Source organism: Nycticebus coucang, chromosome 22 (assembly GCF_027406575.1).
Source record: "Nycticebus coucang isolate mNycCou1 chromosome 22, mNycCou1.pri, whole genome shotgun sequence".
NCBI lineage: Eukaryota > Metazoa > Chordata > Mammalia > Primates > Lorisidae > Nycticebus > Nycticebus coucang.
Genome location: NC_069801.1, coordinates 47,694,807 through 47,721,852, shown reverse-complemented (window position 1 = coordinate 47,721,852; position 27,046 = coordinate 47,694,807). Strand labels below are relative to the sequence as shown.

At 39.2% G+C, this 27,046-nt stretch overlaps 1 protein-coding gene across 3 annotated transcripts in view; it reads left to right on the top strand.

The window, feature by feature from the left end:
• The first annotated feature begins 8,294 nt into the window (after nucleotides 1-8,294).
• Nucleotides 8,295-27,046, top strand: part of FAF1 (Fas associated factor 1) — a 498,736-nt gene continuing 479,984 nt past the window's right edge. For 2 of the 3 annotated variants that reach the window (XM_053575767.1, XM_053575768.1), the window contains exon 1: nucleotides 8,295-8,433. Coding sequence is in view for 1 of the 3 variants with exons in the window: in XM_053575766.1 (XP_053431741.1) it covers nucleotides 8,722-8,766 (45 nt within the window). In the remaining 2 variants the exon portion in view is untranslated. Of the gene's footprint in view, nucleotides 8,434-8,483; nucleotides 8,767-27,046 lie in introns of those variants that run through there. The other variant, XM_053575766.1, reaches the window with a different exon arrangement.

Here is a 27,046-nt window from a genome sequence, read left to right as displayed (position 1 = left end):
GCCGGGCACGGCCCACGCCCCGCCCTCCGCCCTGCTGGCGCTTTCGCTCGTCTCGCGGGCTCCGCCCCTTCGGCCCTGCGCCTTTCCTCCCCGCCTCCTTCCCTCTGTCTCTAGAGCTGGCTCCCGCCCGCCAACCCCATGGCCAGGCCCCAGCGGGAGCCGGGTTCTGCCTAGCCGATCCGGGCCTGCCATCCTTCGGCTGCTGGACTGGCTGGTGTCTGCAACGCGAAACTTCGCGCTGCCCCGAATTCTACGGGAACGCGCGCGGGGGTGTTGTTAATTAAGACTGTGGTGGAAAGCAGTGGGGCCTTAAAGTCTCATCGACTCTGGCTGAGAGCGAGCTGGCGTAGAGGGAGTCTTTCCAGCCCTAGCGAGGCAGGTCGGCCCGCCTCCGCGCTCCCCTGCCAGCCTCGAAAAGTTTGAGCGGCCAGGCCTGCGGCTGCAGCCGCCTCCTCTAGGGCGCGCGCGCTGAGTAAACTTGGCCTCCTTCGCTGAGCCCCGGGTCTTGGCCTCGCACCTGCCAGATGAACGCCTTGGGCTTCAGTGGGCAGAGGTGGCCATGGGGGTGAGGGAGAGAACCAGACCATGAACACAGTGTTCAGAAAAAAGTAAGTCTTGTATAGGCTGAGTTTTACGAAAACTTAGCACATTGTGTAGGTAAGAAATCCTAACTAAGCCTTAATATTCCCAGGACGAAGAAACGGAAATATTCCTATTCTTGAAGGAAAGGGAGAAAAACAATTACTCATAAAGCAAAATTTAAATTAAGTCTCGGAAATGTTTTCTAACAAAGCCACTTCTTTGTTGAAGTTGTCTTTCATTAACTTAGATACTGGTTGGTTTGGGGAGATTGGGGATGTGAAGGGAGAGGGTTTCTAGTTGTAAAGAAATGGATCCTTTCCTAATAGTTTAATCATCTGACACCAATTCTCTGTACTTTGTACTTCATCTTTTAGCTATAGAGATAAATTAGCTACTGCTTTCTGTATTGTTATACGCTTCAAAATATCCAGCACGGTTGGTTGCCTGATGCACCCAGTGGTCAAAATGAAACCAAGCAAAAAATGACAAGTGGTCTAATTAGAACCAGTCTTTGGCAAGTATATTCACAAGCAACGTCTGTACCCTTCTCCTTAAAGTATACTGTAATATTAACGACAAAACACATTAGAAACATCTGGGTAATCATCTAGACTAGCTGGTAGGTAGAGGGAAAGTTGAAGCTGGGAAGAATCTGGCAATGTTTTCCATAACTGAATTGTTGAGGTAAAAATAAAATAACCAGAGTGCTTTTCTCAGGTAACTGAACTTGAATTGTGAATCAAGTGGGAACTACAACACAAGAAGTTGACACCTCTCTTTCTTCTTACATATATTTAGACATTTCAAATAGAACATTTAAAATTTCACTTTCATGCAAGTAAGAAATAATAATTTACTTTTGATTACTCTGGGAACTACGGAATCTTTTAGTATAGCTGGAGGGTGTGATGATGTAGTAGCACAGTGGGCTGAGAAGAGAGAACTCCCACTTATGAGTTGCTTTCTAGCATTTATCTGGTTTCATACTTGGAGAAAAATTGTAGTAAATATATTAAAATATGGGTATAAATGTGTTAAAATTTTCATGAAATAGATTGCAAGAGGGACTTTACCTAACAATTGCAATCAGTGTAACTGGCTTATTGTACCCTCAATGAATCCCCAACAATAAAAAAAAAAAAAATTTTTCATGAAATAAAATACTTTTTGCTGAATAACTGAGTAAATAAAAATTATGATAATTTAATATGCACACAGAACCAGATTAAGATATTTGGAGGTCTTAAGCACTGAAAAGATTATGATGCCCTAACATCTCTTCCTCATATGTAAATAAAAATAAAAATATATACAAAACACTAAAATAAGAGAAAAAAATCCAACGATGTTCTGATTTTTCTTATGATGGCTACTCCACTGCTTTTGTTGATATATTAAATTCTTTTCTTTTTTTTGAGACAGAGTCTCACTGTGTCACCCTGGGTAGAGTGCCGTGGGGTCACAGCTCACAGCAACCTCAAACACTTGGGCTTAAGTGATCCTCTTGCCTCAGCCTCCCAAGTAGCTGGGACTACAGGCGCCTGCCACAACACCTGGCTATTTTTTTGTTGCAGTTATTGTTGTTTAGTTGACCTGGGCCAGGTTAACCTGCCAGCCTAGGTATATGTGGCCGGCGTGCTACCCACTGAGCCACGGGTGCCGCCAATATATTAAATTCTTCAGTAAGGTTTTTTTTTTATTTCATGTTTGGATGGTCCCCTAAAGCATGTGCCTATTAGGCACATTAAAGTCTGCCTATTAGGTAAACCAGAAATGGCAGCACAGAGGCTACAGACTTAGTTCAGAGAGCATAAGTAAGCATTACAAAGTCCCTCTGATGAAAATTTAATATTTATTGAGTGACAGTTCACTGAAGTAGATTTGGTAGTATTTCCACCCTTAATAAACTAATGCTCTAACATGGTTTACCCAAAAGATTTGAGTTATGCTCTCTATTATATTGAAAGTAGTGATTTCTCTTTTAACACAGTAGTGATATATCACTTGAATACTGAAATTCAGGTTTTATGGTTGGATATTAAATACTAATAATCATGGAAATATTTTTCTTCAGCAGTTCATAATCATTTTAAAAGACTTATAGAAATGTGGGCAGCGCCTGTGGCTCAGTTGGTAGGGTGCTGGCCCCATATACCGAGGGTGGCGGGTTCAAACCTGGCCCCGGCTGAACTGCAACCAAAAAATAGCTGGGCGTTGTGGTGGGCACCTGTAGTCCCAGCTACTCGGGAGGCTGAGGCAGGTTGCTGTGAGCTGTGTGATGCCATGGCACTCTACCGAGGGCCATAAAGTGAGACTGTCTCTACAAAAAAAAAAAAAAAAAAAAGACTTACAGAAATGTGATTTAGTCAACTTCTGTGCTTTTCCCTCATTGACTCAAGTATGCACAGGTTTGAATTATTAACTTTTGGAAATGTGTATGTGGTATTTATGATTTCTTTAAATGGTTTCAAAGTGTTCCTCTTTCTTGTATTTATAGATGAACAGAGGTGAAAAACAGACTGAGAACCCCAAGGGGACTGGGACTTTTTTTTTTTGCAGTTTCTGGCCGGGGTTGGGATTGAACCCACCACCTCTGGCATATGGGGCTGGCACTCTACTCCTTTGAGCCATAGGCACCACCCGGGACTGGGACTTTTTATCACTGTGTATTGTAGGGTTTTGGCATATTACTTCTGAGTTTCAGCAAGCCTTTTCATTTGGGTACTCACACCAAAGTCCTTTTGTAAAGTAAGAAAAACTAAGGCTCACTAAGCAACTCAAAAGCTTAAACACGGGCAGCGCCTGTGGCTCAGTGAGTAGGGCGCAGACCCCATATACTGAGGGTGACAGGTTCAAACCCAGCCCCGGCCAAACTGCAACAAAAAAATGGCCAGGCGTTGTGGCGGGTGCCTGTAGTTCCAGCTGCTGGGAAGGCTGAGGCAGGAGAATCGCATAAGCCCAAGAGCTGGAGGATGCTGTGAGTCCTGTGACGTCATGGCACTCTACTGAGAACGGTGAAGTGTAGACAGAGTCTACAAAAAAAAAGCTTAAACACAACAGCAACAATTAATATTTGTATAGTGCTCCATGGTTGAAAATATGTTTACTTGGCTCGGCGTCCATAGCACAGTGGTTATGGTGCCGGCCACATGCACTGAGGGTGGTGGGTTCAAACCCGTCCAGGGCCTACTAAAACAACAATGACAACTGCCCAAAAAAAACAGCTGGGCGTTGTGGTGGGCACCTGTAGTACTAGTTACTTGGGAGGCTGAGGGAAGAGAATTGCTTAAGCCCAAGAGTTTGAGTTTGCTGTGAGCTGTGATGCTCTGGCTCTCTACTGAGGGCGACATAGTGAGACTCTGTCTCTCAAAAAAAAAAAAAAAGTTTACATTATTTAATCTTTACAAATCAGTGAGGTAAATATTATAATTAAAACCCATTTTTCAGGTGAGAGAATTGAAGTTGATAGAAATTGTGAGTTAAAGTCCAGAGGTTTAGCATCTCTTCTGGTTTGAGTTAAAAAAGTTAGGTCAGTAAGTAGAGGACACAGAATTTGAACTCAGATCTTGGGCCCCAAATCTTATGCCTTTTCCATTACTTAAGAGTCCAGATCAGTCACTAGAACTCTTAAGGTTAAATCATTAGATGAAACACATGTTTGATTATGTGTGGCTCTAACTATATAGTAGTAGCTTTAGTCTTCCATGAATTAACTTGTAAGTGAGAAGTATTGTTAAAAAACTTTACTATCTTAACCAGAGCATCAAGGTTAACACCAGTAATAAGACATGTCGATAATGAATGGCCTTGACATAATGTGATGAGGACATACCACTTCTGTGGTATTCTTCCAGATCCAAAAATTTAGTATAATTCTGAGAAAAAATTAATCAATCCCAAATTGAGGAACATTTTATAAAGTTCCTGAGTCTTCAAAAGTGTTAAGACTGAGAAACTGTCCCAGATTTGAAGAGGCTACAGATACATGACAACTAAATGTAATGTATGGTATTTCTGTATTAGACCTTGGGACAGGAAAAGGATATTAGTGTAAACATCCAAATATGGTCTTCAGAAGTTAATTAATGGTATTGTAGCAATGTTAATTCCTTAGTTTTGATGTATGTACTATATATGAGATGGTAACATTACAGGAAGATGGATAAAAAGTATATAGGAACATTCTGTATTATCATTGAAACTGTTCTCTAAATCTAAAATAATTTCAAATAAAAATTGTATAAAATAACTACAAATTTCTTGACTATATTTAAAAGAAAGACAAAATAAAAGTTTCTTTTAAAATAACATGAAGACCTGTATTTGACTTAGGTAGAGCTCCATGAATTATTACAGTGAACAAAGTATGAGACTGGATAGATTAAAATTATTTTTTCTTTGCTCATGCTTATAGATAGAGAATTTCTGTACATTTCTATTCTCTTTGTGACACTTAAATGAAATTGTTTCTCTTGGGTGGCGCCTGTGGCTCAAGGAGTAGGGCCCTGGCCCCATATACTGGGGGGTGGCGGGTTCAAGCCTGGCCCTGGCCAAAACTGAAAAAAAAAAAAAAAAGAAAAGAAAACTGTTTCTCTTAAGGTAGGAATTCTGGCAAAATCAAAAGTGATTTTTTTTCTCCTAATTCAGTATTTGTTTTTCTCTTTCTTTTCTCTGCAGTAGATAGTCATTCCAGATTCTGGGTCTCAAACCATGAATAGTTAGGCCATACAGAAGAAACAGTTTCTTCAGGAACTATATAAACTTAGCAGCATGGAGGGCGAATTGTAGGGAGGCAATAGGATATTTGGAAGGAACACTAGTTTGACCTAGCCTTGAATCCTAAATCTGTCACTTTGTAATCTCTCAGAGTAGCTTTTTATTATGTAAAGTGGTTGTTGTGAAGATTAAATAAGTCATGTAATATATCTGTATGTAGTAGACATCTAATAAAAATTAATAAATTAAAAAATATTGACTTTACATAATCAGGACTTTGCTATGTATAAACTATGGAGAATATAAAAATGCATGGGATAAAATGGTCTATAATGTCAAAGAACTTTCAACCTCTGGGGAGAGACAGAACATACATGAATGAGGCTGGGCTTTGTGGCGCATGCCAGTTAATCAGTACTTTGGGAGGCGGAGAAGGGAGGCTCTCTTGAGGCCAGGAATTTGAGAACTGCCTTGGCAAAACAGCATTGTCTCTAAAAAAAAAAAACCAGAAAAATTAGCTGGGCATGGTAGCCTTAGTTTCTAGTCCTAGCTCCTTGGGAGGCTGAGGCAGGAGGATTGCTCGAGCCCAGGAGTTTGAGGCTGCAGTGAGGTATGAATCCCTCTACTTCACTCCAGCCTGGGTGACAGAATGAAACCCTGTCTCAAAGAAACAAACAAACAAAAAATATATAGATGTAATGATTGGCGAAAAAATTTACAGAATTTACTGCAACACTAAATTGTGTTGTAAAGATTGTAAAAGCAGTGATTAAAAAGGAGAAACAACTTTATTGGCTTAAGTTTTGTGAAAAAGGTGGCCCTAAGAAAATCATTTAGGAATTGGTATACTAATATGTTTGGAGAGTTTTAAATTTATGAGGTGTTTTCACAAATATGTCATTCTACATTCAAAATCTATTATTTTCTTATCCTGATTTCAGAGATAAAGAAACTGACTAGTCAGAGAAGTTTTGTCAAGCCAGAGTATTAGAATACAACCCAGGAATGTTGACTATGAAATCTATGCTAGTTTTGTAAAAAAATTTCATGTTTTCCATGTATTTTTTAAGTTGTTTTCTCATTTTTCACCTCAAATAGTCTTGTCAGAAGCTGAAGTCAGAAAGACTAAGTGACTCATCCAAATTCCCTGCAAAGCTAATGTGCCTGAATGTTTAGGTTACATAACCACATTGTTTTAATTTCCAGGTGGAGAGGAGGAAGAAAGGGAACAGGGTGGAATTTTAATGGGACTGAGGTACAGAGAAAAACCTTCAACTTTTCAGGGCTGGATTAATCCTTGGGCATGGTCGGGCAGGGTGCCTTACTCCTGCAATCCTAGCACTCTGAGAGGCTGAGGTTGGTGGATTGCTTGAGCTCAGGAGTTCAAGACCAGCCTGACCTAGTCTCTACTAAAATAGAAGAAATAGCAGGACTTGTAGTGGGTGCTGGTTGTCCCAGCTACTTGGAAGGCTGAGGATCCATGAGCCTAAGAGTTTGAGGTTGCTGTGAGCTATGATGCCACCACACTCTACTCAGGGGGACAGATTGAGACTGTCTCAAAAACAAAAAAATCCTTGAGCATGTAACTAGAAACAATTATTCACCTGTCTGGTACTGAGGGTGACCTATATAAATAGGGCAACTGATTCACTATGCTTTTACTGTTGCCACTGCATTTCCCTTTCTATTCATATATGTCTTAAATTTTGTAATTATTTTCTTAGGGACGACAAGCAAGACCCTTCAATTCATGTGACTATGAAGGGTTCTATTATTTAGCAATTCTGGTCTAACCACATTATCACATAAGAGTTGTAGGCAGACTATTTTCATTTGAGAAAACACACAGAATAAACATAGATCATAAAACAACACAGTACAGTTATTTGCATTCAGTAAAACGAAAGCATTTAACTCAGATTTTCTGATATTTATGCATATATTCCTTGGTTAAGAAGCTTAGGCCTTGATTCTATATGGTGATTTCACTAGTGTTTTAGTTGTACAGACTAAAATAAATCTTATTTCATATTTAGGCTTTTATATCCTTTATAAAGCTAATAAATGTGCTATCACTCTCCAGAGACTCATGTTTCACAAAGGTTGCACAAACTCCGCTGTTACCATTCCCCTAGCCTGGATGTCAATTACAAATGTCACATATCACTAGTTTTTGGTTGTTTAGGAGCAGGGTTGTCAATTTCTGACTATAGGTTGAAACTTTCTGTAATTGGTATTTTAATATGATTTCTTTACTTATGAGAGTAACTTAAATGGACTGACTACATTCAAAGCTGAACTCAAGTTTTCCCCATTTATAAGATATTTCAGTTTTAAAAATAGCTGTGACTGTAGCAGTAGAGACGTTTTAAAATTACCTGTACCGATTTAAAAAATGCTTATTATCTCTTGAGGAGGAGATTCTCACCTTTTCTAGCTTCCACGTCTACCCCATTATTTACCATGGGAATCTGGTTACCTCGGTGTTAAAGAATCTGAGAATGCAGACATCAGGGAGTTTAGGATTGGGTATGTGACACTGTGTAAGCGGGGTTTGACAGTGCAGTTGTGTATAAAAGACTGAATGTGAAATTGTATTTTGGTGAAATTTTTTTAGAGAAACAGTCTATTTATGAAATGCTGTTTGTTAGATGGGTTGTGAGAGTGTTGGCCTGGGAGGCTGGATGTGTACGTTTGACTAACCACGTAAGGCGCAGAATCTGACCTCCGCCGCAGCCAGAGGAGACGATACGCCGAGGCCTTTGCTTAAAATCAAACCAGAATAACCTGTTGCCGGACTTGCAGCTCCCGCAGTTGCAGGCTGGCTTCCCCGCCGCCCGCGCAGAGACGCCTTGCCGGGTAGTCGCGCGCTCAGCGCTTGACAGGAGGGTGGTCACGTGGAAGCCGCAAAGCACTGCTTTGCGACCTCGATGACAGGCAAAATGTGCGACAGCCCTGGCACTGGCCAACCAGGGGCGGAGGCGGCGGCCAGGGAAGAAGCGGAGGAGGCGGAGGCGGCCTTGGCGTTCGCCCGCCCGCTCGCTCGCTCTGATTCCCCGCCCCCGCAGGTCTCGCCGCTGCTGAAGGGAGCCGGGAGCGCGCTGCCGCAACCTGCCCTCATCCTGGCCGGCGACCGTAAGTCCGGCCCCGCATCCAGACTAACCTCCCTGTCGGGTCGTCTGCGGCGCGGGCTCCGCAGGGCGCAGGCGGGCGGCCGGGGCGCCTGAAGGTTACCAAGTGCATGAGTGCCTAGCGCCTTCCGCGCTGCCCTGCCCGCCGGCCCGCCGGCCCGCCCGCCGGCTCGGCCGCCAGCCCCTCGGCGCCCGGCGGCGGCGGCGGCGGCGGCGACGACGGCCGCAGGAGGCGCCCTCTCCCTCCCAGGTGCGCGCTTCGTTCCCTCAGCCGCAGAACTCGGCGGCCGCCATGGCGTCCAACATGGACCGGGAGATGATCCTGGCGGATTTTCAGGTGAAGTATCTGGCCCTGTGCCTCTTCCACGTCCATTTTCGTGGGTTCCTGATGCCAGAAGGACGGCCTGTCTCCAGCATTTGTTCGAGCACTGCAGTAGTGTGTGATTTAGGTTTTTATACGATACGTGGTTTGGGGTGTGTATGTGTGTTGTGAGCTGTGGAGGAGCCTATAATTCATATGCTATGTTGGGTGCGTGTAGATCCTACACTGTACAATGTGTGAGGTACTGGTTGAATGGGATTTTCAGGGTGAGGGTGTGTTAAGTCTTTTGGGTTACTGTGTGAGTGTGGAGTGTATGCAATGTTTCCTATATTGTATGGAGACTGTGTAGAATTTGGGGGTATTAAGTGTGGGACAATTAAGTAAGGGGCGTTTTGGGTTGTTCCATGGGGATAGTGCGATGTATGGAGTGTGGGTGTGGAGCGTGGGGCGTTATGGGTGTGGTTTATTGTATTAAGGGAAGAGTAAAAAAGCAGAATGGTGAAGAGGAGGTGATTAGGTTAAAGGGGGGGCATTGTGATACTTTTCAAAGGATGAACACTCGAGATTTTGAATACCTCGTTGGAATCTTTGCAGTTAAGAACATAACGAGTAGGCAGCTATAACTGTATATTCCAAAGTATCTCTGCAGTGAATTCACAAGCTTAGTAAATTACCAATTCGTATTTGTACATTAGCCTCCCCTAGACTTGAATTGTTTGGGTTGTGGCTTTTCTCCAGGAATAATTTAAAGGATAAGCAAAGGTTATTCTCTTACTGAACACAGCTGTAGTGACACTGACATGTGAGTATCTTAGGGAGGCTCTTTGAAAGAACTGTATGCATCATGAAAGACTTTGTCTTAGAACTAGTAGCCTGTGAACACTACCTTTGCCTTTTCATGTTTGGGGAAGAAAATGTTTTAGTGAGATGTTTTAGACCATTCTGGCATTAACTTAGAAGCTACTGTCAAGTATAGCACTTTCCTTCTTTCTTTAGCACTCATCATTGCATATGGTTTAACATTAGCATAGTAGACAGCCTTTTTTGTTACTGAGATTTTGTTGGGCTTCCTTCTGTCTCTCTTTTAAGTTCTTTATTTTTACGACTTAATGTTCTGATGACTATTTCTAGAGTTCACTCTTTTGGTTATCAGTGGTATCTGATATACAGGTATTGGGAATATGCATTTGTTTACATTTTGACTGTTCTGTAATCTCCAAATTCTAAAAGGAGCATTCTTAAAATATAATTTGACTACAAGATTTTGGTGTCTTGTGGGTTTAGGATTGGTTTGGGGTTTTTTGCCTGCCTAATTTTTTGTCTTTTTGTTGTTTGTTCCACATCTTTTATCTAATGTGGAATGCATTGTGTGAAAAAGAACTCTATATTTCTAGATGTAGTTTTATTCTGTTATAAAAGTGTGGTGGTGTAATGGGAAAGGTTTTGGACAACAAAGAGTGTAAGTTATCTCATTAAAAGCTTCAAGGTAATTATAACTTTGATTCTGTCAAAACTTTTTACCTCTAATAACTTGTAGCTGCTTTCCATCTTATTATTTATAACAATTATTATGCTTACTGCTAACTTTATATTGTCCAAAGGACAGGAAATTTAGGCTTCTTGTGTTCAAAGTAAGATTTTCTGACAAATATCAGGGATTTTGGTTTGGAAATCAAAATGATCAGTTTGAGTACATTAATATGTATCTTCAGGCCAATGTCAATGCTGCATATAAGTATTTACAAAGAAAAAAAGCTAATGGCATTTTGCAGTGAACAGTTTTTTGCTAAATGCTGACAGTTAATTTTATATTGCCAAAGTGGTAAGAGAATGTTATTGATAGAATAAAAAATTACTTAGAAAACTACATACATTAGCCATTTTTGTGTTTAAGAACTTGTAGGCCTCTTATAAATGATGATACCACATCACTGTGTTCTTTTGGCCTTTTTTTTTTTTTTTGAGACAGAGTCTCATTTTGTTGTCCTTGGTAGAGCGCTGTGGCATCATAGCTCACAGCAACCTCAAACTCTCAAAATCTTGGGCTTAAGCGATTGTTTTGCCTCAGCCGCCCAAGTAGCTGGGACTATAGGTGCCTGCCACAACACCTGGCTGCTTTTAGAGATGAGGGCTTGCTCTTGCTCAGGCTGGTCTCAAACTCATTAGCTCAGGCAATCCACCTGCCTAGAGTGCTAGGATTACAGGTGTGAGCCACTGCACTCAGCCTGTGGTCTTAGTTTTAAAATGATTATTCCACCTGCTTTTTGTATTATGTAAATTTTTATAGGATTAATTCTTAAAAATAAGCATTTATAAGAAAACAAAGTGATTTAGTTTGAAGATTGTACCTTAAGACTTAGCATGTGGATCTTTGGATGATGCTGTTTTTTTTTTTCTATAATACTAAGATCAGATTCTGTTTATCTCATGTGATTGTGAGAATCAATAATAGTTTGAGACAAAATCTATTTTCAAATAGATTTTGAAAATGTTAGACTTTGATCATTCGTTTCTAGATAATAGGTTCAAATAAATACAATGTCTGAACGTGGAAAAGCTTTTGAGAAGGATTTTTTTGTTGTTCTTTTTGACTATTTCAAGTAATTAAAGATAGAACTTCTGTTGAAATCAGTGGAGTGGTGATAAGTAGCAGATAGAAGATTATAGCTTAGATTTAATGGAACAGGTTTGGAGCAATATAGAAGGATGAATTTAATATAATGCAAATATATTCCAAATTGGCCTCTAAAAGACCTCCCAAAAGTAAACACTTGCCCAGGTTAATAAAATTTGATTATGATAAAAGACTTATAAAATGTGGCATTTTAGCCGTTTTAAGTGTATAGTCAGTAGTATTAGGTACATTCGTATTGCTGTGCTACCATCACCACCATCCATCTCCAGAGTGCCTTTTATTTTACAAAACTATAAACTTCTACCCATTAAACTATAATTTCTCCTTCCCCCATCTCTTAAGCCCCTGGCAGCCACATTGTACTTTCTGTTTCTATGAAATTTAGTATTCTAGGTACCTCGTGTAAGTGGAATCATACAGTATTTGTCCTTTTTTTTTGAGACAGAGTCTCACTATGTTGCCTTGGATAGAGTGCTGTGATGTCATAGCTCACAGCAACTTCCAGCTCCTGGGCTCAAGTGATCCTCTTGTCTCAGCGTCCCCAATAGCTGTGACTATAGGCACCTGCCACAAGGTCTGGCTAGTTTTTAGAGATAGGGTCTTGCTCTTGCTCAGGCTGATCTCAAACTCCTGACTTTTAGCAAACCACCTGTTTCAGCCTCTCAGAGTGCTAGGATTACAGCTTGAGCCACCAAGCCTGGCTATTTGTCCTTTTGTAACTGGCTTGTTTCATTTAGCATAATGTCCTCAAAATTCATTCATGTTAATGTGTAGGATTTTATTCCTACAAATTGTAGTATAATGGAATATTATTTAGCAACATAAATATATCACAAATACAGTAGAACCTCTGTAAATTGACCACCCAAGGGACTGTAACAAAATGGTTAACATACAGAGGTGGTCAACATAAGGAACTAGGCTATTGTACTGATATGTGTATGTGGTGCATGTCAGGCCTATGAATAATGTCAATTTAAGCAGGTGGTCAATGTAGAGAGGTGGTCAGCTATGGAGGTTCTACTGAATACTTGGTCTGATAATTGAGTTTACTAACTCATTCTAGAAAAAGTGCTATATACCTCATTGCTCAATATCACTGTGGTCATCTTTGAAGTACTACCCTTGGGAAGCTATGCATTGACTCCAGCATCTAGTCCACCCTTCAAAGCAATTTTGGAACTCTTTCTGGAATGGCCCCATCAAAGCTATTGTATTACCTTTAATGTCTTGAATGTCACCAAAATGTCTTCCTTTTAATATTTCCTTTATCTCTGGGTAAAGAAAAATGTTATTAGGGACCAGATCAGGTGAGTAGGAAGGGTGTCCCTATACAGTTGTTTGTTTACTGGCTAAAACCTCCCTCACAGTGTCATGTGAGCTGGTGCATTGTCATGATGCAAGAGCTATGAGTTGTTGGTTGAGATTTTCAGTTAGGATTTTAGTAATTGTTTCTCTTTCAGTGTTTACTTGGTCTGCTATACTTTTCACAGTTAGTTGATGGTTTTGATGCACAATTTGATGAACTGAATGTTTTCGTCTGTTCTGTTTTTTATTAGCTGCTGTGACCTCTGTTCATCAGTGATACTTTCTCTCACCTCAGGAAAACATTTCATCCATTTGTACACTGCTATTTTCTTCATGGGATTATTCCCATAAACTTGGACTAGCATGTTTCTGAGTTCACTTCCCCTCTTGACAAGTTTGATAAGAAATTTATGAATGTTTTTTGCTCCGATTCAAGCTACAACGTTCTTGTGGCACACAAAAACATGCAACAACAATAATGAACACCACTCAGCAAGATACTGCCTCACATTGGCATGAACACAAGTGTGAGACACTGATATGCCAAGGTTATGAAACCTTACTGAGTTGTTTGTACAGTGCTGTCAATGTAAACACATGGTGAAGAGTTCTTGTGCTTAATTGTCAGCCTTGTATCACTTGTTTTTTTTGAGACAGAGTTTCACTATGTCGCTGTAGAGTGCAGTGGTGTCGCAGCTCACAGCAACCTTCAACTCTTGGGCTTAAGCGATTCTCTTGCCCCGGCCTCCCAAGTAGCTGGGACTACAGGTGCCCGCCACAACGCCTGGCCTTTTTTTTTTTTTTTGTAGAGACAGAGTCTCACTTTATCGCCCTTGGTAAAGTGCCATGGCATCACACAGCTCACAGCAACCTCCAACTCCTGGGCTTAAGCGATTCTCTTGCCTCAGCCTCCCGAGTAGCTGGGACTACAGGCGCCCGCCACAATGCCCAGCTATTTTTTTTTTTTTTGGTTTGCAGTTCAGCAGGGGCCGGGTTTGAACCCGCCACCCTCGGTATATGGGGCTGGTGCCTTACTGACTGAGCCACAGGCGCTGTAGTTGTCTTTGTTTTAGCAGGCCCCAGCTGAGTTCATACCTCCTAGCCCTATGTATGTGGCTGGTGTGCCAACCACTGAGCTGGCTGTCAAGCTGTATCGCTGTGTTTAATCTGTCCATCTTCAGTGTACATTTAGGTTGCTTCCACCTTTTGGCTATTGTGAATAATGCTGCTGTGAACTTTGGTGTACAGATATATGTTTGAGTCCCTGCTTTCAGTTTTGAGTATGTACACAAAAGTAAAATTGCTGGATCATAAGGTGATTTTACTTGTAGTTTATTTATTTATTTATTTATTTATTTATTTTTGTGGTTTTTGGCCGGGGCTGGGTTTGAACCCGCCACCTCCGGCATACGGGACTGGCGCCCTACTCCTTGAGCCGCAGGCGCCGCCCTTACTTGTGGTTTTGTAACTGCTATACTGTTTACCATAGTGTCTGTACCACCAAAATTTTAAATGGTGATAATGCCAGCATTGTGTTTAATCAATTATTTTTTAAAATTTTAGTTATTATAGGTACATAATGGTTGTATATATCTAATTTTTTTTTTTTTAGACAGTGTTTCACTTTGTTGCCCTCAATAGAGTGCTGTGACCTTATAACTCACAGCAACCTTAAACTCCTGGGCTCAGGTGATCTCTTGCTTCAGTCTCCCAAGTAGCTGGGACTATAGATACCCACCACAGCTCCCAGCTATTTATTTATTTTTTTTAGAAACGAAGTCTTGCTCTTGCTCAGAGTAGTCTTGAACTCCTGGGCTCAGGCAATCCACCCATCTCTGCCTCCCAGAGTTCAGGGATTACAAGCATGAACATGGCACCTGTCCATATTTAATTAATTCATTTTTTTTTTGTAACAGAGTCTCAAGTTGTCACCCTGGGTAGAGTGCTCTGGCGTCATAGCTCACAGCAACCTCCAACTCTTGAGCTCAATCAAACCTTTTGTCTCAGTTTTTCTATTTTTAGTAGTGGTGGAGTCTTGCTTTTGCTCAGGCTACTCTTGAGCTCCTGAGCTCAAGCAATCCACCTTCCTCAGCCTCCCAGAGTGCTAGGATTACAGGCGTGAGCCACCGCGTCCAGCCATATTTAATTATTTTTAAGAACTTAGTTCTGAGTAGATGAATTTAGAATTTGGACTGTTCTACACAAAATTAGCTTTAAGTGTACATAGTGTTAATATAGTATGTTATGGGTAAAGGAGTGACTGCAGTAGTACACATCTACAGTTCTGGCTGTGTAAAGGAATTTTCTGGGTTTAAAAAACAGGCAGGCACTGATGAATCATGAGGTCAACCCCTCCCCCCCATGTTTTTATAACAAAGGCAAGTGTTCAGGTGAAAGTTCCAAATCTTGTTCTTTTTTGTCACTGTAGAATTCTTTAACTTTTTTAGGTTGAAGTGTACAAAAATCATTTGATAACAAACTTTTCAGACTCTGTTTGGTTTGCTTACAGATTGAAATTAGTTATCCAGAAATTGCAATTGCTATCAAACAATTTTAGTAATAGTAGTTACTTTTTACTTTAGATGAGTAAGAGTTTTCTGCTCCTTAACTTTTTTATTAATGTTACGCTGATTTCTTTTTCCTTTAAGGTAAAATTTTGTAACATACAATAAAAGGGGGATGTAAGTCATTTTGATCAGTCTCACAGGTTATATATTTTTCTATTTATGTTTCTCTATAGCTAATATAGAGCAGAGATCATAGCTCTGCTCAAATGAAAAAAGAACAGTTCGCACTGCTAGGAGTATTTTGTTTTAGACTTTCTCAAAAACAAAATCTTATCTGCCTTGCTAAAAAAGTTGTCTTACTGAGCCTAGTTCCGAGGGTATCATAGACTAAGTAAGTCCTTTTATTTTTTTCTCTAATTTGGCTTAAAAAAAATTTTTTTTTTTAGCTCACCACTATACAAATGAGGATTGGCATTGATTTTGATGTTAGTTTCTGTTATGTTTCTTGTACCACACAATTGGGCATTTATTTTTCACTCCTGGTCTTTCCAGCTAGTAATATAGGATGTCCAAAGGTCACCCCTAAATTTGCATAGGGAAAATGAAATATTTTACAAAAATGTTTTACAAAATACTCTCTACATGTTGGCTACCTCTTTGTAATACTTTGTAATGAATATTTTGCAGAGAAGAGTATGTTTGGCTACAATTTCCCATTTTCCCTATGTATGGTGTCTTTAGGGGGAACCTTTGGGACACCCCGTAGTTTTGCTGCCTAAATTGCTTTATCAATTTTCTTATATAGGGCTATTACAATGAGACTTTTTTTATTTGCTTATGAACTCCTCGTTGAAGATGGACTCTTTTATGGCACTATTGGTAATTCACTTGTGTTCCGAGACGTGTAATTTCTGCCCTTTCATAACATTTTCTCTTCTAAATGAAGTTATGACTCCCTCTTCTTTCTTTTTTAGTTTGATGCAAGGAGATGTCTTCTACAAAAGATAATAACTTTGTGAGCAAAAATGGTATCAGTCCAAACAGACAGATTTTTTTTTTTTTTTGTTTAGAGGCAGAGTCTCACTTTGTAGCTCTTGGTAGGGTGCTGTGGTGTCACAGCTCACAGCAACCTTCTACTCCTGGGCTTAGGTGATTCTTTTGCCTCAGCTTCCCGAGTAGCTGGGACTACAGGCACCTGCCAGAACGCCTGGCTATATTTTGTTGCAGTTTGGCTGGGGCTGGGTTTGAACCCACCACCTTTGTATATGGGGCCAGTGCCTTACCCACTGAGGCACAGGTGCTGCCTATTTATTTATTTATTTTTTTGAGACAGAGTCTCACTATGTTGTACTTGGTAGGGTGCCATGGTGTCACAGCTCACAGCAACCTCAAACTCTTGGGCGCAAGCTATTCTCTTGCCTCAGCCTCCCAAGTGGCTGGGACTACAGGCACCTGGCACAACGCCAGGCTATTTTTTGTTGCAGTTGTCATGTTGTTTAGCTGCCCTGGGCTGGGTTCGAACCCGCCACTCTGGGTGTATGTGGCTGGCATAGTAACCACTGTGCTATAGGTGCTGAGCCAGATATTGTTTTTGATGTTGAGGTTTAGGGAACAAAGTAAGTTTCCATGGCATCATGGTATCATATTTCATTCCTGGGAGGTTACCTTGGGCAAAAGATTGAGTATAATGGCCACATTATGTATCACCAGTCCTTTCTTTCGTTTCTTCTGGATTCTCTTTATTTATTAGAGGGACAAATTATGTTGTTTTAGTATTTGGATTATATGTTGTTGGTAAAATTAGGTTTTGGCACGTAGAATAAAGTTTAGTGGTTAGTAGTTAATGATACAGGTTTTGAGTCCATTCCATTTGGATTTAAATTACAGCTATAGTACTTGTCAGTAATTTTACATGTCTGCCCCAGTTTTCCCATATGAAAAATAAGTTACGTGTAAAACAATTGGAAAAGGTATCTGGCATATAAAGTATCCAAGAAATTTTAACTCTTACCTTTGACAGTTTTAAGGTATGTACTTATTCTCTGTAGGAAACTTCAGAGATAATCTGTTTTGAAGTTTGTCATTTTTCCTTTTGTGGAAATTAAGACCCAGACAAAAGAAGTGACTTGCCCAAGGTCATAGATTGGTTTGAAACAAAGGTTTTATCCAGGTATGTGTAAGTATAATTTGTCAGTCAGAGTTCTTGAGGTAAACAGGATCTGCCATTTAGAAATTACTCTAAATGAGGAAACTTACATGTAAAATAACAGCGCCTGGCATATAGACATACAGAAAGAAGGAAGACAGAGCTGGCACTTTGGTCATTGCTAGTCTACAACATAGTGCTGTACTTCTAAACTCACAGGTGGTCAGAAGACATGGAATAAATAGTGTTTCTAGATTACTGAACATGATTAGGTTGATGCCTGTGTTAGCCTGACTGGTTTTATGGACCCTGGAGAAGAGAGATTAGCAAACTGTATCTTTCAGGCCAGTTGCCTGTTTTTGTAAATAAAAATTTATTGGAACACAACCATACCCATTCATTTACCTGCTATCTGTAGTTGCTGCTACAGTGACAGAGATAAGTATTATAGTTGAGACAGACTTTATGGCGCACAAGCCTAAAATATTCATTATCTGGGCCTTTAGGAATCCTTCTCTTCACACCCTCTCCATGCAAACATTACTTTTCTTTCTACAGTTTGGTAACTTATGCTAAAACATTTGAGTGCCTTCTACATAAGCAGTATATAGTTATACCTCCATGGGGGTCATGCTTGGCACTTAGGTAGACTGCCTGGGGCTGTAGTGTTTTATTTTGTTTTGGTTTGATTTTTTTTTTTGGCTGTGGTGTCCGAGAAAGTCATTTACCATTTATGGGCTTCAGTTATTCACTCTATAGAATGGAGATTTGCCTAGAGCCATATCTACTTGTAAAGAAAAGGCTGGGCTTGGACTAGAGCAGGCCAAACAGTCTAATAGGGGTGTTCAACCTTTTTTGTTTTCTCCTGCACATTGGAAGATTAAGAGTTGTTTGAAGCCACACAGTAAATACACAAACACTAACGAAAGCTGATTAGTAAAAAGCTGATTAGTAAAAAAAGAAAGAAAAGTGTGCATACTTTTTGTGATACGCAACACCACAGATAAGCAAAAAAAGTCTTCACAAAATCAGCATGTAGCCTAAGTTGGACACTTCTGGCACTCTAATCACTTGTGAGCAGTGGAGTTGAGGACATTTAATTTTTTTTAATTTCAGATTAATATGAAGGTACAAATGTTTAGGTTACACTATTTTCATTTCATTTCTTTTTTTTTTTTCTGAAACAGTCTCAGACAGTGCCCTGGCTAGAGTCCTGTGGTGTCATAGCTCACAGCAACCTCAAACTCTTGAGCTCAAGCAATCCTCTTGCTTCAGCCTCCCAAGTAGCTGGGGCTTCAGGTGCCTATCACAATGCCTGGCTAGTTTTTGTATTTTTGGTAGAGATGGAGTCTCACTCTTGTTCAGGCTGGTCTTGAACTCCTGAGCTCAAGCAGTCCACTTGCCTGTACCTACCAAAGTGTTAGGATTTACAGGTGTGAGTCATTATGCCTGGTTCATCTCAAAGATTTCTGACTCTACATCCTTCACCTTCTCCTGGTCCTTTAATCTTAATAAGTCAGTTTGGTCACTGAATGTAGCTGTCCTCAGAAAGGGTTCATCTCATCTTGATTAATTCCTGAGTAATGGTTAGGATGGAAGGAGTGGAAAGTTATATAACCCTGTTTTGAAAATTCAGGATTCTACCCTGACCATTTCTGGGCATGATTTTTCTTTTATTCCTTAGCAGCAACCCAAGGCCAGCTTGGTTGGTGTACATGTTCTATGTGACAGCTGGGCCAAAAGGTGGCTTAGGAAACTCAAACTTAATTCTTGCTTAGTTACTTGGATTCTCTTGTTGCGGTGATATGACTCTAGATAATCAGAGCAATGACCATTTGGTTGAATGTACTGCTTGCTTTGTCTCCCTACAGTAGGTGATGTGGGTTGGTAGGGGCCAAAATGAATTTTTGTGGGTTTTATACTTGACTCTTGTACCTGAGATTTCCAGGTGAAAGTTCTGGTGTTGTGAGTATAAGGTGATTGGAAAAATGGCGAACTTATAGCCGCTGGAATGGGACATACTGATTTTGTGGCAGTGGACTGAGAGCAACAATTCTTAACACATGGGGAGGGACATCTTAGACCAGGGGTCCTCAAACTTTTTAAACAGGGGGCCAGTTCACTGTCACTCAGACCGTTGGAGGGCCAGACTATAGTTAAAAAACAGAACTATGAACAAATTTCTGTGTACACTGCACATAATCTTATTTTGAAGTAAAAAAAACAAAATGGGAACAAATACAATCACACCACCTCATGTGGCCTGCAGGCCGCAGTTTGAGGACCCCTGTCTTAGACCTTGAAGGTTTAGGGGAGTGAGATACATTAATGTTTTTTGTCTTTCAGAACTATCCTTGAAGTCTTCCTCGTGAAGGAAAATGCCCTGGTGCAGCTCTTCCAAACTGTTTCAAGCACATTAAATTTAGCTGACTCCTGGGTCTGTCATTCCCCATTAAATGGGTCTGATCTTGATTTGTCACTCCCCTTAACCTTATTGGGAGGCCTACTGGAAGCAGCAGTTTGGCTCCAGCTCCTGTACCTTCCATGCAAAACACTTGTCAACATCTCCTGATGTCTTTCTCACTCTTTTTTTTTTTTTTTTTTTTGCAGTTTTTGACCGGGGCTGGGTTTGAACCCACCACTTCTGGCATATGGGGCCCGGCGCCTTACCCCTTTGAGCCCAGGCGCCGCCCAGTCTTCCTTACTCTTACCCCTTGCCTTTACTCACAGGTTCTGTGGGGAAAATCAGGGCCACTTGGCTTTGGCCTGGACAAATAGGACAGCTTGGACTGACTGCCCTCATTTAGTCTTTTCAAAAACAAGGATTAGACTCAATTGTTTGAGCTTTTTGCAGTTGGGACACAGGTTGACAGGTGCCTCCTAGGTTGATATAGGAAAGAACTAATGATTCTCAATAACTCTTTCCTTCCAGGTGTACCATCTGTATGGGATGTTATATCTATTGTGTAAGTCAGCTAATAACTTACTTTCCTCCTAAAAACACAGACTCTTATACCTTTGAATATTTAAGGAAACACCAATAAATCTTACAGACTGTAGATGTCAGTTATATAACATCAGGCTATCCTTGGTCATTGGGAAAGCTTCTTAGAGTGATAACTGATGTGTTACTTATACATGCTCTGTGAACATTTATCTCTGAGAGAAGTCACTCACTTAGATTAGGTTCAAATTTGTTTCTCATGTTTTAGCTGAAGTAGTCAGTGATACCAACTTGGCCTTGGAAGGCATTAAGGTCAGCTTCAGTACCCTGACTAGAGTTGTTATAGTGATAAAATTGCTATGGACATATGTGTGTGTGTATGCCAAGGCAGAGTCTGAACGGTTGCTGATATATCCTGTTTACCTTGATGAATGCCTTGGGCCAAGTGGAAAGGTCAGTACAGATACTTACGGGGAAAGCCGCCTGGCTTTCAGAAAGGTAGCCCTGATGGCTTATGAGATTTCTTTATCTTATTTGGAAAAGCAGCCTTGAGGAACATGATTGAAATCATTTCTGAAGATTGACCTCAACCTGTTGCTTTGAATCTCATTGATAGTAGCCTTAATTAAATGATGTATGAAATAAATTGATTGGATTTAGTCCAAAGCTCTTTCAGTTGGATTAATCAGAGTGGCTGATGGAGTGGCATACTCATGAGAAAATGTGTCGGCAGGCAGGATGGTTAGGACTGAGGAGTGGATGTTGTTGGGAAACAATTCTCTATGTGTGTTTTTTTTTTTTTTAATAATTATTTTTATTGTATTTTTGTTTTTTGGCCGGGGCTAGGTTTGAACCCGCCACTTCCAGAATATGGGACTGGTGCCCTACTCCTTGAGCCACAGGCACCGCCCTCGCTATGTGTTTTTTACATTTCTGCACATCTTATGAATAGAGGCACTGATTGTTCTAGTCTGTCTTTTCAAGGATGATGTGTTGTGACCAAGACTATATAGGCTTTCCTTGTAGACCAAAGGGCAGGTTGCTTACAATCTGAAGATAAAGATACTTTCTCCCTCCAAAGTAAAGGGTAGGCATGTTCATTGTCCATTATAAAAGATTCATATTCCCTAAGCTCTGAATTTCTCTCCTGTAATGCATCCACTGTGTGTGCAGATGTCACCTGGCCCACTCTTTGTCACCCTGTGAGAAACAAGAACTGGTATTAAAAAAATGCTGAAATTCTGTGTAAAAAATCCTGATATGCTGGTTACTGCTACCACTGTGGGAATAAAGTACCTTGTCCTTGATTCAGGACCGGAGTCTTGTGTCTATCTCTAACATCCATGAAATTGGAATGGGCTAAATTGTTAGCTTCCAAGTAGGTAGGGTGAAATCTTGTCTTCTTTGCATTCTCACCACGCTGCAAAGGAAACCCTTCATTTTACTGATTGATTTTGGAAGTGGTAATAACTACTACTAACATTTACCAGACGTTTTCTTTCTGCTGGGTTCTGTTAAGTGTTTTATTTTCATTATCCCATCTAATTGGTATATTCCGTCTAATCTGTGATAACTATTGTTATTTTTGTTTAAAGATGAGAATATGGAAGGATATAAAGAGGATAAGTAATAGGGGTGGTGCCTGTGTTTCAAAGGAGTAGAGTGCTGGCCCCATATGCCAGAGGTGGCGGGTTCAAACCCGACCCTGGCCAAAAACTGCGAAAAAAAAAAAAAAAAAAGAATAAGTAATAATCTAATGACAAGTAAGCTAATAAAGAGGCTGAAATTGGAGCTTAGGTTTGTTCGACTACAAAGCCAAGTCTGTGATCGGATATCCAGATTTCTCACATTGGTATGCTGGAAAGTACTCAAGTCTGTAGAATAAATGTTCATGTCTTCCTGTAGTACCAGTTTACTACACTAATATAAAAAGGGATACGTGGTTTATTAAAAACAATTATGTAGCATATATAGAATTTACATGTATTTTATATAGAAAATGAGATTTCAGAGAGATTCTAAGGATGCTTCTCTTTGGGTCATCTCCATACTTCCTTCAATGGGAGAACATGTTTCCCTATTATTATGACTATATAGTAGTAGAAAAATTAAATAAGCACTGCCCTTTACCATGTTGCCTTTTAAAAAGCAAGTCAAGGGTGGTGCCTGTGGCTCAAGGAGTAGGGCGCCAATCCCATATGCCAGAGGTGGTGGGTTCAAACCCAGCCCCGGCCAAAAACCACAAAAAAAAAAAAAAAAAGCAAAGCAAGTCAAAACTGCTTTGACTTCTATTGTAGCTTTGTGGAACATAAAAAGAAAAGTTAATACAACTTTTTTGGTGGTTATTGAGATTGCTTAGTATTTTGGCAAGAGATTATTTTTGTCATTGGTATTTTTTACTTTACATTTATCAGTGTCTTTAAATCATTGTTAGTATAAATCTATATTCATGCTAATTAGTTTACCTTATTTTTCTGAGAGCACTATCAGTTTTGGATGTTATCCCCAAGGTCCTGATAGTAGAAGCAAAAGTAATGGTGTTGTGGGAAAAGTAATAGAATTGATTTCAGCTACAGTAAGTTAGCCTCAAGTTGATACCCATGAATTTTGTTTTAAACTACATTATATTTTAGAAGAGGAATATAATGCTTACTGATTACTTTGAAATAATATAGTAAGAAATATTCTGTCTTACTATAAGGGAACTATGACTCACACCTGTAACCTAGCACTTTGGGAGGCCAAGGTAGGAGGATTGCTTGAGGCCAGGAGTTTGAGATTAGCCTTGGTAATATAGTGAGATCCTGTCTCTGCAAAAAATAAAAAATAATCAGGCATGGTGGTGCATGTCTGTAGTTGCAGCTACTCTGGAGGCTGAGGCAAGAGGATGGTTTGAGTCCAGCAGTTTGAGATTGCAGTGAGCTATGATGAGGCCACTATGCTTTAGCCTGGGCCACAGAGTTGAGACCCTTGTTTCAAAAAAAAAAAAAAGGTTCTACCAATACTGAATGGATATTTGGAGATATCAAATAATTATAGTTTTTAGAGTGTGATACTGTATATATTGGGTTATGTCTTTAAAAAGTCCTTACTTTTACAGATAAATACTGAAATATTTATGGATAAAATGATATGATGTTTAGAATTTATATCACAATGATCTATGAAGGGTTTGGAGATGCAGTTAGCGGGAGTGAAAGATGTGCTATAACTTGATATTTGATGAAGAGGGAATTGTGTTTATCACTTTTCAATTTACTATTATGTCTAGTGTATGCTTGAAATTTTCTATTATAAAGGGTGAAAATGATGTTCTGCCAAAATAAACATGATTCTGGAGAGATAGTAAGCATTAGAATAATATCTTCATGTTCTAATTGGTGATTTGCTTACAGAAATTGTGATGACCCTGTTAGAAGGAAGTCATTGCACAGCAGTTACAGTATTGGTACTATGATTATCATTGCTTTGTAATTATGGCATTTTACCAAAATAGTTGATAAATTTTTGTCTATATTTGCTGTTACTGGAAAATTTAAAGTAGTTTGTTAGTTAAATTTTATTTGTAAAATGCCTTAACTATAGTACTGGAATCAAATTTTCCTAAAAGCAATTAATTTTTCTAAATAAGATGAAAGTCGCACAGTTGTAAGAAATTAATGTACTAAATATGAATAATTGAAGACAAATATTATTTGGCAAAGAGATGCTAATCTAACATTTTTCTTTTGTTAAAAAATTTTTTTTTACACGTACATGTGTTTATTGGGTTTCCACTTTCTGCCTTCACAAGATTAAAAATACTTAAAATTTAATAACAATAACAATGTTTAAGATAAGGACTAGAAACAAAAACCTCGTAAAGAACGAATGAAGATAAAACATTCAGAAAAGAAATCAGACGATTGCTGCGTCGAAATATTAAGCAATAATAATAATAATGCAAAGAAACATTCATATTGTCAAATAAGAGTATGTCTATTATAGGGCCGGGTGTGGTGGCTCACGCCTGTAGTCCCAGCGCTGTGGGAGGCTGAGGCGGGTGGATTGCCTGAGCTCAGAGGTTTGAGACCAGTATGAGCAGCAGTGAGACAGAGTATGACCCCGTCTCTACTAACGTCAAAAACAGCCGGACATTGTGGTGGGTGTCTGTAATCCCAGCTACTGGGGAGGCAACGGGAAAGAGAATTGCCAAAGGAAGAACATTAAAAAAAAAAAAAATGAAGAAAATGAACAACAACAAAAAAGTACTTCAAATGAAGAAGAATGAACAAGCAAGCTGAAATTAAAAAAAAAAAAAAAAGAATATGTCTATTATAGAATGCTTTGACGCTGAGGTTCAGTATGGAGTCATCAGTTAACTTTTTTTTTTCCAAAGTCTCAAAAAATAGACAACTAATATTTATAAATAAAAGTAAAAGATAATTTCAAAAAACAGATCATGCCAAATACAGCATTTTTCTTTTTATAACCAATGTTTTAACAAAATCAGAAGCTAAAAATGTACAAAAAGTGCATTAAGCAAATAGAGAAGGCTAATTAGATGATATATCATTTTCTGTGTGTTTTGGCACAATATGTTTTTGCAATGACTTTTTATTTTTTATTCTTCCTTTATTGTCCTAATAGAATACCATGTGATAATAATGTTTATAGCTCAATTTGTTTTAAAAATGGAGAAATACTATGTAAGTTATTAGTCTAGCCACTTAACCATGTATGAAGAGTATGTAAAGTTAAAATGTGGATTATACCAAAATGAACTAGTTTTAAAATTAAGATTAAAGATTTTATTAGATAATAAATCCTACCCATAATCCAAGAGTAACTTAATTTGTGAAGATAACAATATTAATATGCCAAGAAACAACCACTTCCTTTCTTGGTATGTCTGTTAGAAGGATTGTTTTTTCCTTATTAAATCTGTGCAGTTTTGTATATGTTCATATATGTTTATAGCAGTCTTGTTTCCAGGGATTGGATGCTGAAGGTAGTAGTCTTTGAGTTAATATGGATATAGTCATCCTTTGATGAAAGGGCACTATTGGCAAGAGTGCCTAGCTCATTTCCATTTGTTTTCCTACTGAGTTTTTAAGAGACCTTCATGAAGATAGCAGCAAGGAGCTCCCTGCAGATCAGGGGATGTGTGTCTTGCAGTTGTTATTTGTTCTTAGGGAAAGTATGAAAGTGTAGAGCAGTGGTTCTCAACCTGTGGGTCACGACCCCCAAGGGGTCAAATGACCCTTTCACAGGGGTTGCCTAATATCAGATATTTACATTATAATTCATAACAGTAGCAAAAATTATAGTTATGAAGTAGCAACGAAAATAATTTTATGGTTGGGGTCACCACAACTTGAGGAACTGTATTAAAGGGTTGCGGCATTAGGAAGGTTGAGAACCGCTGGTGTAGAGCCTTGACTCTTAGTTGCTCTCTACCATTGCTATAGTAATCACAGATAGGATGTTCTAAGCTTGCCCAATGAGGCATTTACTCAGAAATACTCATGGTTGGCAATATGGTCAGATAAGAGAGATAGGTATATATCATGAAATTTTTGTGGTATGGTAGTCCTTAAGAAAAGAACTTAAAAAATTTAATTCTTACTGCTTTAAATCATTATGTACAGAGGATAAATCAGATATTTATTTGTTCAACAGATATTTGAATGACTTCACATTTGTTGTGATGTGGGAAGTGAGGAATACACAGAACTATATATTACCTGATATTGTCTTCATTCATGTTTTCTCTCACTTGACAAAAATTTGTTGAGTGTTTGCTCTGTGATGGACATTATACTAGGTACAGGCGTCTAGGATTAGGAAGGAGAAGAAGAGATAAAAAAATTAAGATTGAATCAGTGTTCATAAGATCTTAATAAATAATTACAGTACAGAATAACAATAAAGGAACAGAATTTGGTTTAAGTGGCTAAGATGGATACACTCATATGTCACTTTAAACCAATACTCTCATATGTCACTTTAAACCAATATTCTGTGTATTACAAATGACTATAGGGCAGATACAATTAACTGCCAGATGACTGGTAAAACCATGCAAATCTTGTGATACAAACTATTGGGTACTAAAATCCCCTTTATACCTTTCCTCACATCCAACTTTGCTTGAACATTTTTTGCAGATCACTACTTTGTAAGGCAGCTGGTAAAGCTTTACCTCTTGTAACTAAGGCATTTATTCTAGAGCTATAGTCTCTCCCCCCTAGGAAGGCAACTATGTTGCCTTTAACTCATTATCTGAGCCCCAGTGTTCCCATTCTTTCTACTCCTTTTATCACCTAGTCACTTTCCTCTGGATGTGCTTATTAATGGTGAGCCTCAAAGGAGGTGCTCAGGAGTGAATACAAAATTCCAAAAGAGATTTGGAATAGAGTAGAATGGCCTTTCCCTTAGTTTTCACATTGTATTACTACTAATGCAATTACCTTACAATTTTAAAGTATTTAGTGGGTGATTAAGTAAGACATACCTTCCCTCATCTTAAACTTAATCATTTGAATTTCTCCAGTTCATTGAAGAGCCTCATATTTATATTTGTTAGCTTGCATCTTTCTACTTGCTCTTAAATTGTGTCTCTAGGAATTTGCTCCCTTGTTTTTTTTCCTACATTTCCTTTGGCTTCTGCATCTCTCCTTCCACTGACTGTCTTTTCAAGCTACTTCTAGTTTAAAAACTTGCAAGCTTAAAAACTTGCAAAGCTTCTCCCTGTTTAAAATACCCTTCATTGA